The sequence below is a fragment of the Dipodomys merriami genome, unplaced genomic scaffold (assembly GCF_024711535.1).
Source record: "Dipodomys merriami isolate MVZ:Mamm:240054 unplaced genomic scaffold, mDipMer1.0.p SCAF_16, whole genome shotgun sequence".
Taxonomy (NCBI): Eukaryota; Metazoa; Chordata; class Mammalia; order Rodentia; family Heteromyidae; genus Dipodomys; species Dipodomys merriami.
Genome location: NW_027202937.1, coordinates 14,304,257 through 14,323,919, shown reverse-complemented (window position 1 = coordinate 14,323,919; position 19,663 = coordinate 14,304,257). Strand labels below are relative to the sequence as shown.

Genomic DNA, 19,663 nt, shown 5'->3' with positions numbered 1-19,663 from the left:
AAGCAATCAATCAACCAATAAATTAAGGTCATATATAATTAACCTTAACTTTAGATATATCCAATTAAATGGTGTTTGCATACATAAATGTACTATAAAATAATACCATTATTTTTCTGATGTAATAGAGATCTCAAAAGGTTTCATGCATGCACATGTATATAGACACACATTTATAAAACTTATACTGCATTATATAATAATAAATTTCTAAAATAGGAAAATAAACTATGACATTGGAAATTTGGGATTGTTCATACAACATTATGGGAAAAGAAAATAAATTTGTCACAAAGTTGTCAATTTCTTTTAAACATTTCCTATGCTTTCTGGAGGGTGGGGGCAGAGAGAAACAGGGAATAAGAGAGTGTGAGGAAGAAACAGCAAAACTACATAATGCACTGCATATAAATATACAAATGCAGCTGAGTGCTGGACACTCTCACTTTTAATCCTTTCTACTCAGAAGGTTGAGATCTGAAGCTGGTGCTTTGAAGCCAATCAAAAACAGAAAAGTTGCCATGAGAGTCTTCTCTCTAATTAGCCAATCAAAAACTGGAAGTACTGCCCTGGCTCAAAGTGGTAAAGAGCTATCATTGAGCATAGAGAGAGCTCAGGGACTGTGCCCAGGCACAGCACCCCACCACTGAATGATTGACATACATACATACATACATACATATATACATACATACATACATACATACATAATACATAAAAGCACAATTTGTATTGGTCAGCTGTACCACATTTTTCAGAGTCTACTTTCATAAAATTTATTCATTAAAATCAGTGATTTATTGTCCAAAAGTAGGAATGTTTTAAATTTTTTGTTATTATCCAGCTTATGTACAGAAGAATTACATTTACATACATCAGGTAATATATACATTTCCTTTCATGCAGTATCATCTGTTCCCTCATTCTCTCCTATTCCTTCACCCCCATCTCCACAAGGAGTTGCAATCTTCACTTTCATGAATGTCCAGTGCATTTCACTGCTGCACTTTTTCACCCTTTTTCCTCAGATTCTGTGCCCTTCCCCCACCATCCTACATGTATGCAAGTGAACATACTTTACATAAAGTAAAGAATACAGAATTATGAGCTCAAGAAAAAGCATATTAAGAAAAATGTCCTTTGCTCCCATGCCTTTGGATCTTTGGTGTTCCTCTCACTATGTATATTATTTTATCTATATATGAACAGGCACTTGGGTATGACACCTTTGTGATTCTCTCCTAAGACTATCCTCTTTTGGTCTCACTTTATGCGAGAAATTTGTCATATCTCAGTGGATTTTAGATCACTTTTGCTAACCAGGGCCAACGTGTCATTTGTCTGTCTGATTTGGGCTTACCACATTTAACATGATTGGTTCTAGCTCCATCCATTTCTCTGAAGATTACTTTATTTTCTTCTTCTGATGGTTGTGTAAAATTCTATTGTATATGTGCACCATATGTTTGGATCTACTCATCTATTGTGAGGCATCTGGTATACCATGATTTTTTAATTTGCCAATATATACAATGACCAGTAAAGACTTTGAAACCTGCACCAAATAAGTCCTCCAAAACCAGAATATTTAAGTGTATAACATGGCACATGGATGTATAGATAAATAGAACTAGTTATGACTACTCTACTTCATTACCAAGTATTAGCAAAATAATGAAAAATGTGATGATTCAACTTGAAAAGGGAGTTATTTATTTTCATTGTTGTTACTAGGATACATAAATGTCTCATGAATATAGTCAAGACAAAGAAAGCATCTTGCAGTTAATATGGTAAAACTGGGTGCACTATCATTGCATTTAAAAGCTAACATTTCACCCAATATTTTGAAATACTACTGAAGTTTCTGTATCCTTCCTTCCTTCCTTCCTTCCTTTCTTGCCTTCTTGCTTTCTTTCTTTCATGGGCTTGAACTCTGGGCCCAGGGGCTTTCCTCACCTCAAGGTAACCACTCTACCACTTGAGCCACAGCACCTCTTCCAGTTTCCTGGTGGTCAACTGGAAATCAGAGTCTCATGACCTTCATGACTTTTCTTGCCCCAGCTGTCTTTGAACCACGATGCTCAGATCTCAGCCTCCTGAGTAGCTAGGATTACAGGTGTGAGCCACCTGCGCCCTGTGTGCATTTCTTAAAATCATACATTTGTTTACTTTCTGCACATTTCTTGTTCAATGTCCACATATTGAAGCATCTTGATTTCTCCATTATTTTGAACACAAGAAAGTTTCCTCATAATATGTTACTGTTCTGAGTTTCTTATTTCAGAGAGGATATGGACTTGGAATCTCAATAGTGTCTTAACTAAGAGGATCCTCACAAATTGGGTTGGAAAGTTGTGAGAGATGTGGGGATTCCCACTTTGTATGTTACTGACCAAAAACCTGGAGAAAACATTCTTTAGGAGTAGTATGGGGCAGAATGATTTTAGCTTTAATGACTAATAAAATAGTTGAGACTATTGGGAAAAAAATCATTGTTTGTATGGTCATTCTTTTTTTCCCTGCTTCCTGGTGCCCCCTGAGGGAAGCAACTTTCTGGGTTAAAGGTATGGTCATGCTGAGAAGGAACTACCTGGACTAATAGCTTCTAATAGCAATGAGCCTGGTCAATGTTCTTGTGTGCTCACTGTAGTGCAAGGATACACTCTGGAACCCGCATTTAGGTGACAGAGGCTCTCACGTTGCGGCCAGTGCAGTCAAACTCAGAATATCTTGTCTGGACCCCTAATTCACAACTAATGTAATTGTATAGAAAGGGAGACCATATGTCTGTTCACAAATCTGTCTGTTCAGTAGTACTGGCAGTACCAAATTTCTATGCAGTGATACTGATTCTTCTACACTGCAGGATGAAACATCACAGAATCTATTCCTTGTTCCTGGGGTACTTTGTTCCCCACTTAAGATCCAAGGATGCTTCCACACATATCTATCTGTATCATAAGATGGCTTTCTAAGGGTAAGGTTAACTTGTTTTCATATGGATTTCCAAAGGATCCAGCACTTAAAACTTGAAGACTCAGGACTCAGGAAAGAAGGGACATAGATTTTTTTAGCTCTCTTTTGCTGTATCATAACAATGAATAAAATGTGCATGAGTGGTGCATAATTCTGATGAGTTTAATCATAAATGCCTGTGAACAGACTAATTTGAATCACATAGAACAAGGTTGCTAGAAGTGGTGAAGATATAGGTAATTCTGGCTGAGGAAATGGGCTGAACCAAATTAGGAAAACCTAAAGAATGCTGAGGGATGCTGTAGATATCAAGCTTTAATTTAAATTCGTTTCACTATCTGATTTAAACATTGTTTCTTTTAAAAGGGAAGAAAAAGAAATCACAATCTGGGAACTGGGGCCACAGGCCTATAATCCTAAATACTCAGGAGGCTGAGAAATGAAGATCCCTGGTTCCAAGAGAGTTGAGACAGAAAAAAATTTCTGAGACTCTTATTTATATTTAAACACTGAAAAAAATGGAAGTAGATTCATGGCTCAAAGCAATTGAGAGCAAAAGAACTCAGGGACAGTGCCCAGGCCATGAGTTTAAGCCCCACAACAGCCAAAAGAAAAAACAAAAAAGGAAAAGGAAAACCGCATATATATATATATATATATATATATATATATATATTTACATATATGTATATTTCCTCAAAGAGAAAAGTACCAAATACATCACAAAACTGAAACTATTACAGATGCATAAATAATAGTGTATCATCTCAGTGACCAGAGTCAGTAACCATGAGCTTGTCTATCACTACTGGAACAAATAATGATATATTCTCACCTGGAATCCAACCTTTATGTCCACATTTTTTTACAATACTTTGTACCAGAAACTAAAAAGGTCCTTCTTGGCAAGAGAGTAAATAATAGATAGGACCAATTGTTGACATTGATAAATTATGGAAGTGTGATTTAACATTCTGTGTTGGAGTTGATTTTTAGGAAAGGGGGCAGAAGTGAACACACTTAATTTGCTGAGTCCCATTTACTGTTGAACAAATAAAGAATCAAAATCCACATATGGCTAAGACCTTGAAGTGTATATGTGCATGTAAACATAGAAGTAGGTGATTCTTATCCTACCGAGAAAAATGATTGGCACTCACTCAGAAAACAGAGTCCCAAGTACTAACCATTCTGTATTAATTTCATATACTCACAGAGAACTTGAGAAAGAAATGAAAGTGGCCTAATTTCTGTCTCAATAACTAGTTCCAAGAGGTTAGAACTTAAAGAGAATAAGACAAATCTGGAGAAGTGAGAAACTCTAATTACAGAAACCTAGTCTGTAGTTCAATTTCCCCTTTTTATAAAATACAATTTTATAGTTGCTATTAAGGTGGTGTACAGAAGGGTTACCATTTCATAAGTCAGGTAATGAGTACATTTCTTTCTTGGACAATGTCACCCCTTCCATCACTTTTCCCTCCTGTACCTGTTCTCAAGTTATACTTTCTCACTTTTGTATCTAGAATAAATAAATTACAATTAAGCTGCTACAATTTCTGAGGTAATCAATGTAGTAATTATGGAGGGAGAACAAAAGTTGTACTTCAGGGACTGAAACTCTACAGAGTGTCCTCCTCCCTGTCAGGGAGACAAGTGTGAAAACTGAAGTGTCAGTGCTAGTTTCTGAGAGCTCTAGGGACACTGAGGGTACAAATATGACTTGGGAAGCCTCCCTTGGCCAGAAGGACTAAGCTGGAGTTTGTCTTCACCACAGCTAACATGGTGAGTAGATTTAACAACTCCTTATTTTATTACAAAGTACGTGTTACAAAAATATCCCTCAGAAACTTGAATATTAACCTCTTAGCTTGAATCAGGAAGTTAATTACCAGGCCTGAGGTAACTCACATGAATTTTATTCTAGTAGTAGTTAGCAACTTATTTTCACTTAAGAAAATGTCCAGGTGTGGGTATTACTTTGCCCCAACTACTGGATGCTCATTCTAGTCAGGGCTTAATCCACTTAGCTTATTGTAAAGGCTCTCTTTTTTTTAATTGGATTTACGAAGACAATGTAGGCAAGTGGTCACTATTCCTTATCCAGGTGTCCCTCATTTCGAGGCCCTCTCCCCAAAATCACTCAAATATTAGTTATTATAATTTTTAAATTCTTAAATTTTAAGATTTGGTACTGATCGTTGCTCTTTGCCTTTAAATCTTGTGGCATGTTTCATTATATGCTTCATATTTAGGATGGGTTATTCCCATGAGTCACTTTTATAGGTAAAATTGCTCCAAATGTTACGGAAAGGATTGAAAGGCAATAACTACAATCACAAAGCTAGCTGAATATAAACCTTTATGAAGACCATGCTGTGACAGACCTTCAGGACAAATTAAGTTAAAGCAACCCTGTAGTATTTCGAAGGAAAGGAAAAGGAAAGGCTGACAGAAACACATTCCAAAACATGCAAACATTCCATGGATTAATGCAAATAACTTCATTTATTTTATTTTGTAAAAACTATTAGTTGTTTTACATCATCTCTAGGTAGCAAATGAAATTAGAGCTCTTAGATGTAAAAGATTAAATCTTATCCAGGCTTGAGGAAGAAAAGTGAACTTGGTCTGATGGGGAACTTGCAACTTTATAGCAAAGTGACACAGATAAAGCAGCTTGCAAAATCAGTTGAGATCATTCTTTCTTTCCAGGTCACACAGCAACTGTAAAATGCCACCATTTGAATGCCACTCTTTTTGACTATGACCATTTCAAACAAATAATGCCCCCAATGGACTTAACTACACACAGTTAACCTTAGGTGTTTCTAAAAAAAAAAAAAAAAACAAGCACAGCTTTTCGCTTAAAACTGTACACAATACCTAGGTAATCCTCTTCCCCTGAACTACCTTGATAAATATCAACAAATGCAGAAATGATTCAGGCTTCTCTCAGCGGTTCTGATGGGCACAAAATGAGAATTTAAAACTCTCCTAATGACCCTCAGGCACTAATCCAGAGTTCTTCTAGGGCACCACTCCTACCTGGTTCAGAGGGGTTCTAACACTCTGACTTTGATGACTAGAACTCGATTGGCTGATTCAGCTTTAAGTGCTGTATCATAGCTGAAAAGGTAACAACACAGTTTAACCTAATATTGAGGACCCAAAATCCACTGAATATTTGTCAGCAGTAAAAACCATAAAATCATTTGAGGAAACACAAAAACTGTTAAGGTATAAGCATCAAAGTTAAACTTTGAAGCAAAATGTAAGTAGGCCAGGCATATTTAACAAAACAACAGCTACAGTGGAAGTTATTGAAAGGCATTGATATGTTGAAACAATAGAATTTCAGAACTTTGGAGCAGTATCATGAAGCCAGCTGTCTAGAAATGTTTGAGGAGAATTCACTAAGTAGAAAGTTTTTTAAAAAAACAAACAGTTAAGGTCTAGTTAAAGGACTTGGAAGTTCCATCTGTCACTCTGATTTGGATATGTTAAATGTGCAGGCTTTAATGAAGTAGATAGGTTTTTGCTATTATAAACTCAATCATTGGTAGAAAAATTTAGATTTGTAAACATATTTTTCAAGAAGGCATGTCAGACTATAGTGAAACATTTCTACACAGTGTCATGTAGAACAAAATAAAATCCTTTGGACAAAAGATAAACCACTTCATAGAACATGACTGTGTTTTACACTGCAAAATATGTGATTTTTTTGCAGATGCCTATTGTCATTCCTAACGGTTTCTTAAATATGGTGTTAGCTGGATCCAAGATTCTCTGCCTATAAAGTACGCTATGTCTTTGAGTTTTTTCAAGGGAACCATCTTCCTTTCTATATCTGGACTTGGCATTGTAGGGAACAATTTTATTCTTTTGAATTATATGCACATGCTTAAAGGTTCCAAGAAGAAATCTGTACACATTGTATTCATCCACTTGGCTTTTACTAACATCATAATGCTTCTTTCAAAAGTGATACCAACCACAGTAGCAGCCTTTGGCATGGAGAACTTCTTAGAGGATATAGGTTGTGTGATGTCTGCTTACCTAGAGAGAGTGACTCGAGGACTTTCCATCTGCACCAGCAGTCTCCTCACCCTGGTCCAGGCCATCATCATCAGCCCCAGAGACTCTGTGTGGAGAAAGCTAAAGCTTCAATCTACATGGCACATCCTTCTCCTATTGTTCTTCTTTTGGATTCTCAATTCCTTGATAAGCATGTACTTACTATTCCACATAAAAAATATCAGCAGTATGAACATATCACAACCTATTATAAGTGACACCTATTGCTATTTTGTACCAGACAACTTGATAATGAAATGGATTTTTTTTGTCTTCATGGTCTTGAGGGATGCTGTGTTTCAGGGTATCTTGGGTGTGGCCAGTGGCTACATGGTATTTCTTCTCCACAAGCACCACCAGCGTGTTCTCTACCTGCAGAATTCCAACTTTCTCTACAAAACTTCTCCTGAGATAAAAGCTGCTCACAGTGTTCTTCTTCTCATGCTTTGTTTTCTTTTCTTTTATTGGACAGAATGTGCTTTTTCTGTACTTTTAATTTCCTTCTTAGAGAATAATTCCATGATGCAAAACATTCAAGAATTTTTGAAAATTGGTTATGCCATTCTCAGTCCCTTTATACTGATTTCCAGAGATGGAAATCTGGCTCAATGTTAGCACAGGATACACATTTATGAAAGTTCCATATCATTGATTTTATTGCTTACATAGATTTCATGTTTTCTGTTTTTTTCTGTTTGGATTGTGGGATGGAAATAGAATCTCCCCTCTTGTGAAAGAAATTAGGTTAGTGGGGTCATAATCAGGAGAATTTCATCACAGGTTTCCAGATTTTTTGTGAATTCAATGCATGTTAAACAAATAAATGAAAATGCAACAAATAGAAATTTCTCTATAGATATCACTGATTAGTGCTATTACACTGCTCAATGAACAGTCTGTCTTTAGTAATCGACAAAACAGCTGGGAATGATTATTGTGGTGAAACACTTTGTGTTTTCAAAAATAATTTTATTGTTACTATTAATGTGTTTAAAGAGAAGTTCATATTTCATAAATGAGGTAATGAGTACATTTCTTTTTTTTTGAACACGTCACCCCTTCCTTTACTTTCTACCAGTTTGCCCCACTCATACCTTCGCACAGCTTTTTCTGTTGTTGTTCTTTTTTGGAATGAAAAAAACCTTGTATGGAATGCATAGTTATCATCCTAATATATTAAGTCAATCATTTGGGGGGTAGGGGTGCCATTCCTAGGGCTTGAGCTCAAGTGCTTGTGTGCTGTCCTATGTTTTTGTGCTCATGTCTAGAGCTGTACCAGTTGAGCCCTAGCTCCACTTTCAGCTTTTTCATGTTTAGTTGGAGATAAGAGTCTCACGGACATGCATGCCCAGGTTGGCTTTAAACTACCACCCTTAGAACTCAGACTACTGAGTGTGAGCCACTTACAAGTGTGAGCCACTGGTGCTCAGCTCTCAAAAGTCACTCATGTTTAAGAATACATAACTTGTTTCACTCATTTCAAATATCCATAATAGAAAATATTGGCACTGATGGACAGAGACTTAGACTCCAGTATTAAATAGTAAAAATACTTTGTATTACTACTTTAATACTTATTTTGCTAAATTTTCCGACATTTTTATTCTTGTAGTCTTTTGTTTGGGAAAATGTCGGGATTGAGGCCAGCTGCTGACATGTATCTTCCTCACACACCAGTACTCAAATGCACAACACTCTTCACTCCATTGTTAAGAATGCCTCATCTACATGTATTTTTCTGGCTCTGTATCTATCTGTGTGTTTGGCTTGCATTATACCCACACAAAATTGGTGTTAGTAACATTATCATGTCATACTCTGTGATCTTTGAGGGTTTATGGTGTGATTGGAGATGTGCAGTATGGTGTTTATCTTAGTGTCAGAGTTTTCCTATGTTAGGCTTTTCTTCAGCTATGCTACAGAAAATAAGGCCAAATAAGAGGTCCCCAACTAGGTACCCATTATCATTCCAAAAGGAAGGAATATGAATCCCTGAAGAGAAATTAGAATTGACAGCAAACACTGAATCATGAAGAGGAGATGGTTAGCACTAAAGAAAGTCTCTAAATGGATAAGGTGCTATTTTGTGATGGTAACAAAAATTACTGAAAAAGAGAATGACACTGAGCTTCCTTAATTGAGCATTATTACATTTCTTTCCAGATATTAGAGTTGAGATTAGGAAGCCAGGGGCTGGTGGCTCACGCCTCTAATACTAGCTACTCAGGAGGCTGAGATCTGAGGATCATAGTTCAAAGCCAGCCCAAGCATGAAAGACCATGAAACTCTTATCTCTGAGAAACCACTCAGAAAACCGGAAGTGGTGCTATGGCTCAACTGGTAGAACACTAGCCTTGAGCTGAAGAGCCGTGGGACAGCACCCAAGCCCAGAGTGCAAGCCCCACAACCAAAAAAATGAGCTGATATTTGGAAACGTAAGTCACTTCTACGATCATAAATTCTGATGCTAAGACATAGAGAAGACGGAGAGAAACTTGAGTTAAATTGTTACACATAGCCAGGCTCTAGTGGCTCACACTTGTAATACTAGCTACTCAAGAGACCTAGATTGAGAAGTCTCTGGTCTGAGGTCAGACAGGAAAAAAGTTATCAAGATGCTATCTCAAACATGTGGCACATGCCATAACACAAGCCACCTTGAAGGTATAAGTGGAAGCATCAGGGTGCAAGGGCCAGTTTCTTTTCTTTCGGTCTCATTACCTGACTTATGTAACTTTAACCCCTGTGCACATCACCTTACAATAACAGTTAAATAAAAAAGATCAAATATAGCAGCTCCTCATACAATGATGATCTTAATCACAATCATAACCATGGTACCCAAGTAAAAACAGAAGACTATCTAGGGTAGAACAATGGTAGTAGGGTAGAGAGGAAAAAGAAAGGATACTGAGGAGTGAAGGGGACTGAAGGATGTCACACATACATAGGCAAATATGTATTCAAAAAGAGGGAGAAATAAAAGACAGTGAGGCAGAAAACAATTCCCCAAAACCCTGATGATGGGAGCAGAAACAAGGTAGGAATGGAACAAAATGGGCAGAGTGAGCTCGTTAGAGGTACGCGGTGTGCATGTATGGAATCACCACAATGAAATCCCTTGGTATTATGAACATATGCCCATTCAAAAATAAAACAAAAATTGTAAACTTCATATATTTCTAAGTTAGTGCAGTGAAATAGCTTGGCTATTCTAATCTTTTTATTTCTCAGAATTAATTTTTTATTATTCTGAATGTTGAGATCCTAAGTTACATCTGAATACTTTTGAATAACAGTTTTGTGCCTCAATGTTTTTATTGGATGTAGGCATAATATAATATTTTAGCTTTAAAGGGAAAACTGCTCCAAAATTATGGAGAATGGAGAATGACAGAAAGAAAGAAAGAAAGAAAGAAAGAAAGAAAGAAAGAAAGAAAGAAAGAAAGAAAGAAAGAAAGAAAGAAAGAAAGAAAGAAAGAAAGAAAGAAAGGAAGGAAGGAAGGAAGGAAGGAAGGAAAGAAAGAAGGGAGGGAGGGAGGGAGGAAGAGAAAGAGGGAGGGAAAACAAAAGGAGGGAGCAAAAATAGGAGGGAGGGAGGAAGAAAGGGAGAGAGGGAAGGAAGAGAGAAAAGAGAGAGACAGAAAAACCCAGAGATTGGTTCTGGACTTTCATAAGGAAAACAAACTGTTTTGCATAAGGGCAGCAGGCATGGATCAGTAGTAAAGCCTCTGCTAGCAAACATGAGATCCCAAGTTCAAACCCCAAAATAGCCAAAACAAAAAATATTTAAAACAAATCTTGGATATGAGACAAAACTCCATTGGCTAACAGACACCCCCACCTCCATTAAACGAAGGCCTCCTCTTAGTGATAGTTCACAGTAATGCAAAAATGATCAATTGAAAATATGGAAATGGAAACTTCAACAACTCTGGTAACAAGGAGTAGGGATGTAGATTTCAGTACTGTCAGTCAAATTAACCTAAAAGACATGTGTGGAATATTTTATCATACACACCAACAAGACACATGTTTCTAAGCAGCTTATACAATGTTAACAAAATAAACCAAATTTATGGGATAAAGCCAGTCATCACAGATACAAAAAAAAACATATCTCAGCCCTTTTTTATTTTTATTTTATATAAAATATTTCATTCGTTATCTTCCCTCCCCTCCCCACCCCGCCTTGTGAGCTAGCCTCAGATAGCCATCCTTTTACATATGGCCTCCCACTTAACTATGAGTGCACACCTGCAGCACAAAGCCCAGCTTGCTGAATGAGATAGACTCTCACTAAAGTTTGCCTAGAAAATCCTACCACCCCTTTTCAAAAGCCTTTCTCTCAAGTACCTGGGACCACAGGTATGAGCTGCTGGATTTCATCAGACTGCAATAGAGTATACCTGGAATTCAGCAGCAAGAGAAATATACAAAAGCATGCAAAAGAAATAACACATTTTTGAATGATCAGTGAATCATTGAAGGAAGCAGAAAATGATTAAATCAAATAGAAATGAAATCACAAATGTATAGAAAATCTCACTCATGCCCATAGGTGAAAATTGTCAATAAAATACTTGAAAAACAGCATGTCAAAAAGACCATAGAGAGAGGAAAATAGAAGAGGTGAAGTGGTTGATTTTGTTCCAAGTGCACTCTACACAAGAATGGAAATATCACATAACTTCCTTGTAATACACATAAACGGTAGCTCAAATATGAATTTTGTAAACCATACAGTGTGATAAAACTGGTTTCATTCTAGTGAAGGAAAGATTTTTCAAATATATGGAATCATAAACATAATGTACCACATAAACAGAATAATGGATAAAACACATAATCATCTCAATAAATACGGAAAAGAGCCTCCAATGAAATTTACTGTCTTTACATGATAAAATCTATGAAAAAAAAGAAATGGAAAGGATGTACAGTGACATAATGATTTCATATAATATACCTTTAGCTAATATTTGACTAAGTGTAGAAAACTGTCAAGAGTGAGACAAATATATCTATTCTCTCTGTAGTTATTCAATATCATCAATAATCATGCTAAGAAAGGGAAGGAAAAGAATATCACTCACAATGGCACAATCAAATACCTGGGAATAAATTGATGGGGTGAAAGTCTCATATAATTTTAACTACACAACCATGTGGGAAGAACTTGAAGAAGACAAGAGAAGATGTAGACTTTCCATGCTCATGGATTGGCAGAAGTCATGTGGAGGGAATGGCTATATTACTCAAACTAATCTACATTTACTGCAATCCACATCCAAACATCAGTGTCATTTTCATAGAATAGAAAACTCAGTCTTAAAATTCATGTGGCATTCACAACAGAACTCAAATAGAACAAACCTGGGGACCAACAGAAATGCTGACTTAGAAATGGACTACTCAGACTGAATTAGAAGAAAAGCTTGGTAATGGCACAAACAGACATGCAGACAAACAATGAGATGGGAACAAAATGGAATTCAACAGTACCGGAGTGAAAGAGAAACAGAAAATAATAGCATAGAATGTTGAGAAATGTACCCATAGACCTAGAGTTGCCTGGTTTTTGACAAAAGACCCTAAAACCTACGTTGGAGAAGACAGTCTTTTTAACAATTTGTTCCAGGACAACTGGTTATCCACAGGTGTGAGTTTGAAATTAGACCGCTGTCTTTCACCTTGTACAAAGGCTATTTAAAAATAAAAGCCCAAGTCTTTCCATTTCCTAACAAATGGGGCAATGTCATTCTTTCTGATGGAGGCATAGAATAAATGGTGAATAATGCTGCAATAAACATAGCTGTGCTGGTAAATTATATTAAGTGAAGTAAGCCAGGCCCAAAGAAACAGGTCCCATGGTTTCCCTTATTTGCAATAACGAGTATATGTCTGATACAAGCAGAAACGGTCAGATAAGTTGTTAAGCGAAATGAACCCCAAGATAAGGATTCAAATGGTTTTTCTTTCTTATGATTGCTTCTTACATATTAATAAGATTATTTCTTTGTTGCTTTGTATGTCCCTCCCCCCACGGTATAACTCCTCTTTCACTGTATTTGATGTTGGTATAATTTGTGAAGGGGAAGGGAAAAAACAAATTGTTTAAATAGGGATACAGGTGGACCCATTGCAACAATGAGATGTACAAGGCCTCATGTCGAAAACGAACTTTACAACTTTAGCCCTCGCGGTGGGGATGAGAGGGCTTTGGAGGGGGGGGGGGGGGACGATGGGAAGGGATGGGAAGGGGAAACAAAGGAGGAGGAGGCAACAATGCTTGATAAGAAATGTATTCATCACCTTGCTCATGAAATTGTAACCTTGCTGTAAGGTATTTTCACGATAAAAAAATAATAACAATTAAAGAAGAAAATAAAAATAAAAGCCCAGTCGGGCGCCGGTAGCTTACATTTTAGTCCTAGCAACTCAGGACACTGAGATCTGAGGATCACGGATCAAAGCAAGACTGGGTAGGAAAGTCCATGGGACTCTTATGGTTAATATAGTACTAGAAAACTGGAAGGGACACTGTGGCTTAAGCGGTAGAGCGCTCTAATTGAGCTGAAGAGCGCAGGAACAGTGCCCATCCCCAGAGTTCAAGCTTCACAACAGACGAAAAATAAATAAATAAATAAATAAATAAATAAATAAATAAATGAATGAATGAATGAATAAATCAATGCCCTTTGTGAGACATTTAAAACTTTGAAAATACAACAGCAAAAGCTTAGAAGATATAGGAAAACCAATGACTTCATGAACGGGATTCTACAGGCACAAAAAATAAGCACAAGAATTTCCTAATTGAATCACAGCAAATAAAAAAAACAAACAAACAGATGTAATAGATAATTTCAAGTATCGGTTAATGTCTTCTTTTGCTAATCTCCAGGCTGCTAGATATCTAGTATATATGAGTCCAAAAATCTAAATGTTAAAAATCAAATAATCTAATTAACTTTTAGGCAAATGAATGGACAGCATTAAAAACAACAAATGGCAACTATACACATGAAAAATGTTCAACATCTTGAGTTGTAAAAGAAATGCATGTCATAAATATACAGAGATTCTATTTCACCATAGTATGAATTACTATTGCCATGAAAACTAACAATAAATGCTGATGAGCATGCAGGAAAAAAGATTCTGCATAGTTTGTTGGTGGGAATGTGAATTAGTATAATAACTAAAGAAATCATTATGGAGATTCCTCAAAAAACTAAAATCGGGGCACAGAAGGCAGCTCAGTGGTAGCCTGCTTGCATTGCATGCATGAGGCCCTGTGTTTGATTCCTCAGCACCACATACGCCAAAAGAGCCAGAAGTGGCTTTGTGGCTCAAGTGGTGGCTCTGTGGCTCAAGTGGTAGAGCACTACCCTTGAGATGAAGAGCTGAGGGACAGACCTCAGGGTCAGAATTCAGGCCCCACAACCGACAAAAAAAATATACACTCTTCACATCTTTTGACAAGGGTTGATTTGACAACTAGAAATGAAGTACTCAGTGAAGTTAAGCTATTTCCTTTATGCAAATACTGAACAATTTGGCAAAGTCTTCCATGAGGATAACAGCTCTAAAGAGAGTTTCAGGACCTTGGGAAAAACATCCCTGTCTTGTTAAACCAACAGAATTCAATAACTTTTATACATACACACACATGCACACACCTAATGTGCATATACATAGCATAGACATAAACATGAGGGGAAAGAATTTATAATTTTCATTAAAAATACTGTAAAAATAAAGAAATGCTACCCATTGTCCCAGGTAAAGTTAATTATATCTACTTTTCAATTTCTGTATATTTTAATAAATAGCATGTAAAACTTGCTCAATACCTGTGTCTGGATTTCCCTACTCAACATCAGATAATGGAAAATATACATGCTATTAAGAGATGTTCTATTGGTTTAGGCACAGTATTTTTTGTCTCTTTAGTGTTCAAGATACACAAAATGGGAACCAATGACCATGAATTTGCCTCCCAGCCCAGCCAGGGTTGCTCCAACTTTGTTGGGGAAAAAAGCTGCCTTTACATACAATTCCAGTCCTGTGTGTATATTTATTCTCAGTGTTCCTTCAGGGTAGTAGAATAAATAATAGAAGCATTATTCTTCAGTGTAGATGAATAACAGAAGTTTACTTTCAGAATTGGTTTTTTGAAAAGACAATGATGATCTCATTGAATCTTTGAGTCCCATTTGTTGTTATTTTATGAGCAAAGGAAAACATATTTCCATAATAGTTGCCCTAGTTTACATTCTACCATGGTGTCAATAGATTCTTTTTCCCTTCAATCTGATAGTATTTATTGCTGTTTGTTTTTGATGATAATCATTACGTCTGGTGAGACGGAATGAATCTTAGTGTAGTTTTTATTTTCATTTCCTTTATAGATATGGATGATGAACATTTCTTCATTTATCTATTAATGACATGTACTTCTTAGAGTTGTCTGTTCAAGTTATTTGCCTATTTTTAATTGCATTAATTATTGTTGCATTAATTATTTGCTATTTAACTTTTAATATTTTTTCCTGTTTAATTTTTTATTTTATTTTATTTTATTTTATTTGAGAACATACTGTACAGAGGGGGTACAATTACATGGGCAGGATAATGCATACATTCTGTTTAATTTTTTAATTTTTGGCTCTTTGTTTATTTTGATTTTTTTTCCTTCGGTCATGGGGTTTGAACTCAGGGTGTGGGCACTGTCCTTGAGTTCTTCACCTCAAGGCTAGCACTCTACCACTTGAGCCACAGCACCACCTCCAATTTTCTGGTTTATTGGAGGAAAGAATCTCTTTGCTGCCTGGGCTGGCTTTGAAATGTGATCCTCAGATCTCAGCCTCCTTAGTGCTAGGATTACAAGTATGAGCGACCACCGCCCAGTTACTATTTTTTGCGGGGGTTGTGAGGCTTGAACTCTGGGCCTAGGTGCTGTTCCTCAGCTGTACAGCTCAAGGCAAGTTTCCAGCTATTAATTCTTTATCAATTGAACAGGTGAAGAAAAACAGAACAGGTTAGTTTGATTGGAACACATTTTATGCACAAATGGAAAGATCAAAATAGAAACACTTCCCCCCTACTTGGCACAAATAAAAATTTTAGAAAGTGTGCACCAGTGCCTCACAACTCTGCCCTAATTAGGAGACTTGAATCTGGAGGGCTTCAGTTGTATGCCAACAGAAAACACTGTGGACCCTATCTCCAATTTTCCAGAAAAATGTTGCATTGGAGGCCTGGCTCAAGACCCTTTGTCCTGTCAAGGAACTGGTAAGGACTTGCTCAAATATGGAGTCCCCAATAGTGACCAGCTTTATTATATTCTGTTGAAAGAAGGACTTGAGATAGAAAAGAGAGTGACTTATTCTGTCTTGGGAACTAGTCCCATTCTGCTCCAAGCTTGCAAGTTTGAAGACACTTGACACAAGCTCTGGACACTTGAGTTGCTGTTCAGTTTTCCACTTTACTGCCTCCTATTAAAATAATTAAGTCTCAGTTCAGCCAAAGATAACTTCTGAGACAATGATAAGTACTAATTGTCCAGGGAGAAGAAAAGTTGTCCTACAGGGATTGAAATTCTACAGAGTTTGCTTCTCTCTGACATGGACACAACTGAGAAAATTAAAGCCTGGGAGTTTATGAAAGCCAAGAGCTTCACACATCAGTGTGATACAAATAGGATCTGGGAGGCCTCAGCTTGGCAGAGAACTGACCAAGGCTTCCACTGCACCACAGCTACTAGGTGAGTAATCCTGATAATTCTTTGAATTATGATGTTATGCAAATTTTCATTGGGAACACTAATTTTTCTTTGATTAAAACAGGGTGTTGTTGAGATGGTCTGAGAGCCTTCGGATTTCCATTCTTCTTAATCTTTGGGGCAGGTCTCTGAGGCCAGAAATATGAAGGAGGGCACTTCCTAGAAATATGACTTTAGAACTACTGAATCAATTTGTGCCTGTGTTCAGGATCAAGTTCTGATCCTGACAGTATTCAAAAGAATTCTAAACTCTAAATTTGGATGTTTGATTTTGGCAGTCCAAAAGGGATTTGAAAATAATAAAAATAACTCACAAAGAGTTTGAAAGGGAAAACAATCATTTTATACATAAAAATCATTTTGGTACCAACAGTGTGTGAACAATTACATATATCATGATTGTCTAATTAAACTCTAAAATGTCCTAAGTTATGAAATACTTTCCCACATTTATATCATCATTACTGATGAATTCTCTCCAGAGAAGTGTTTGCTGCATCCAATATCTTCTCATCATACACAAATGATTTTGAATGTTGTCAAGGGAACCCTCTTCCTCTTTCTATCTGCAATTGGCATTTTAGGGAACATCATTGTTTTTGTGAATTTTATACATAGATTTTGGAGAGGAGTTCAAAAGAAGTCTACACACCTTATTCTCATCCATTTGGCTTTTGCAAATACCATAATACTTCTTTCCAAAGGATTACCAATGGCAATAGCAGCTTTTGGTTTGAGACACTTCCTGGATGATATAGGCTGTAAGGTAGTTGTTTTTCTAGAGCGGGTGGCCCGGGATTTTTCCATCTGCACCAGCAGTCTCCTCACTGTGGTCCAGGCCATCACCATCAGTCCCAGAAGCTCTCTCTGCTGGAGATTTAAGCCAAAGACTCCAAGAAAAATTCTTCCCCTGTTTCTCTTCTTTTGGATCCTCACGTCCTTAAAAAGCATCAACTTATTTCGACACATCGCAAACGTCAGAGAAAACACATCAGAAGCTGCTAAAACTAACAATTATTGTTCTTTTCAACCAGAAAGCCAGAAAGCCAAGTGGGTAGTTCTTATTCTAATGGCCATGCACAGTGCCATGTTTCAGGGTGTCATGGGTGGGGCCGGTGGCTACATGCTATTTCTTCTCCACAAGCATCACCAGCGTGTTCTCTACCTTCAGAGCTCTCACCTCCACAAAACTCTTCCTGAAATGAGAGCTGCTCACAGTGTTCGCCTTCTGATGTTCTGTTTTCTTTTCTTCTATTGGACAGACTGTGTTTTCTATCTATTTTTAAATTCTGTCTTAGAAACTAATTCTTCAATGTTAAACATTCATGGCATTTTGACCATTGGGTATCCATTTCTCAGTCCCTTTGTGCTGATTCAGAGAGATGGAGGTCTGACCTGTTGCAATTTTCTTTCAGAAAGAAAGACATTGAAAATATCAGTTGCAGTGATTTGTCAGTGATAGAAATAAGCCTTAGACTTGTTTTGTTGTTTGTAAAACAAAGTAATTTCAAAGTAGCTTAAACAAAAATTTGATTCCCCAATGTCAATAATGGAGACCTGCAATATTGAACACTGAAATTTTGGACTACAAGAGTGACACAGAATCTCATTTCCTATTCTGATAGCCTCAAAAGGACTGACTCTAATACTTGTTTTGATGAGCCTAGCTTTTTAGTAGCACAGTACCTGTATTAAGAAGCAGGAAATCAACTTGGTAAGTTTTCCAACATTACTAGTATATTCTTTATGCCAGGAACTTCATTTCTAACACTTGATCATACATGTATACTTAATATTTGAGAATTACAATCTAAAAATTGTATATTGTGTGATTCATTATTTCAAAGACACTATGTAAAGGGTAGCAGATGTAAATGTTTACTTGAAAATAGACAAAAATATTCATCCATAGAATAGGATTGATTGTATGCAGATGATAAAATAATAAGTTCGATACCTTCTCATAAAAGCAAAATCATTAATGGGACTAAAATTCAGGGAAACATATTTGTTTTATGTGATATGAATGAAGAATCTCTGGACAAACATAAGAGAAATTGTACATTGTGAGAGAAATTGGACACAGCAGCTAAAATTCCAGTTTACTCCTTTCTATGTTTTTCATTGTAGTTATCAATATAAGTTATTCTCTTTTTAAATGGATAAAGGAGTCATATTGGGGGGAAAAAGCATTGAGTTTTTCCTAGACACCATTCATTAGGGCCCTGGCATGTTCCATCATGCTATCATTGTCTTTATTTACAAATAGCTCTAAATTAATATGACTCTACATTAATTTAAACAGGGGTTGCAGTTAATTTCTTAAAACAGAACCATTCAATACAGGTATACACATAGCGTACATACTTTCATTAGTAAAATAGCTGATGGAGATATTTAAAATATTGATGCCATTTATTATAGGCACAAAACACAAAAGCTTTGATCAATTGGGTAGAGACAGGCTTACAAATTTATGCTTTTAGAATGCATCGACCAAGCCAAGTGTTGGTGACACTTGTAAGCCGAACTTTTCAGGAGGCTGAGATCTGAGGATCATGTTTTCAAAGCCAACCTAGACAGGAAAATCCTATGAGATTTTTCTTTCTAATTAACCAACGAAGTGCTAAAGGTGGAGATATGGCTCAAGTAAAGTTTAGGAACAGCATCCAAGATTTCAAGTCCCATATTGCAAAAAAAAATGTTCTATTAGTTATCATTATTGTCCATATGAACATACAGGATTACATTGCCCTATGTAACAGTAGTAAATGTCAGTTCTTTTTAGAGTTAGTAGTACTATTCATACACAAT

The 19,663-nt window shown here is 36.6% G+C and overlaps 2 protein-coding genes across 2 annotated transcripts; both read left to right on the top strand.

The window, feature by feature from the left end:
• Positions 1-6,789: 6,789 nt before the first annotated feature.
• On the top strand, positions 6,790-7,674 carry LOC138827834 (vomeronasal type-1 receptor 4-like). Its single transcript, XM_070023449.1, has one exon. It carries the CDS (start codon positions 6,790-6,792, stop codon positions 7,672-7,674), a length of 885 nt encoding a protein of 294 aa, XP_069879550.1.
• A 9,698-nt stretch (positions 7,675-17,372) lies between these two features.
• LOC138827661 (vomeronasal type-1 receptor 4-like) lies at positions 17,373-18,308 on the top strand. The gene has a single exon (XM_070023284.1). It carries the CDS (start codon positions 17,373-17,375, stop codon positions 18,306-18,308), a length of 936 nt encoding a protein of 311 aa, XP_069879385.1.
• Positions 18,309-19,663: the final 1,355 nt, after the last annotated feature.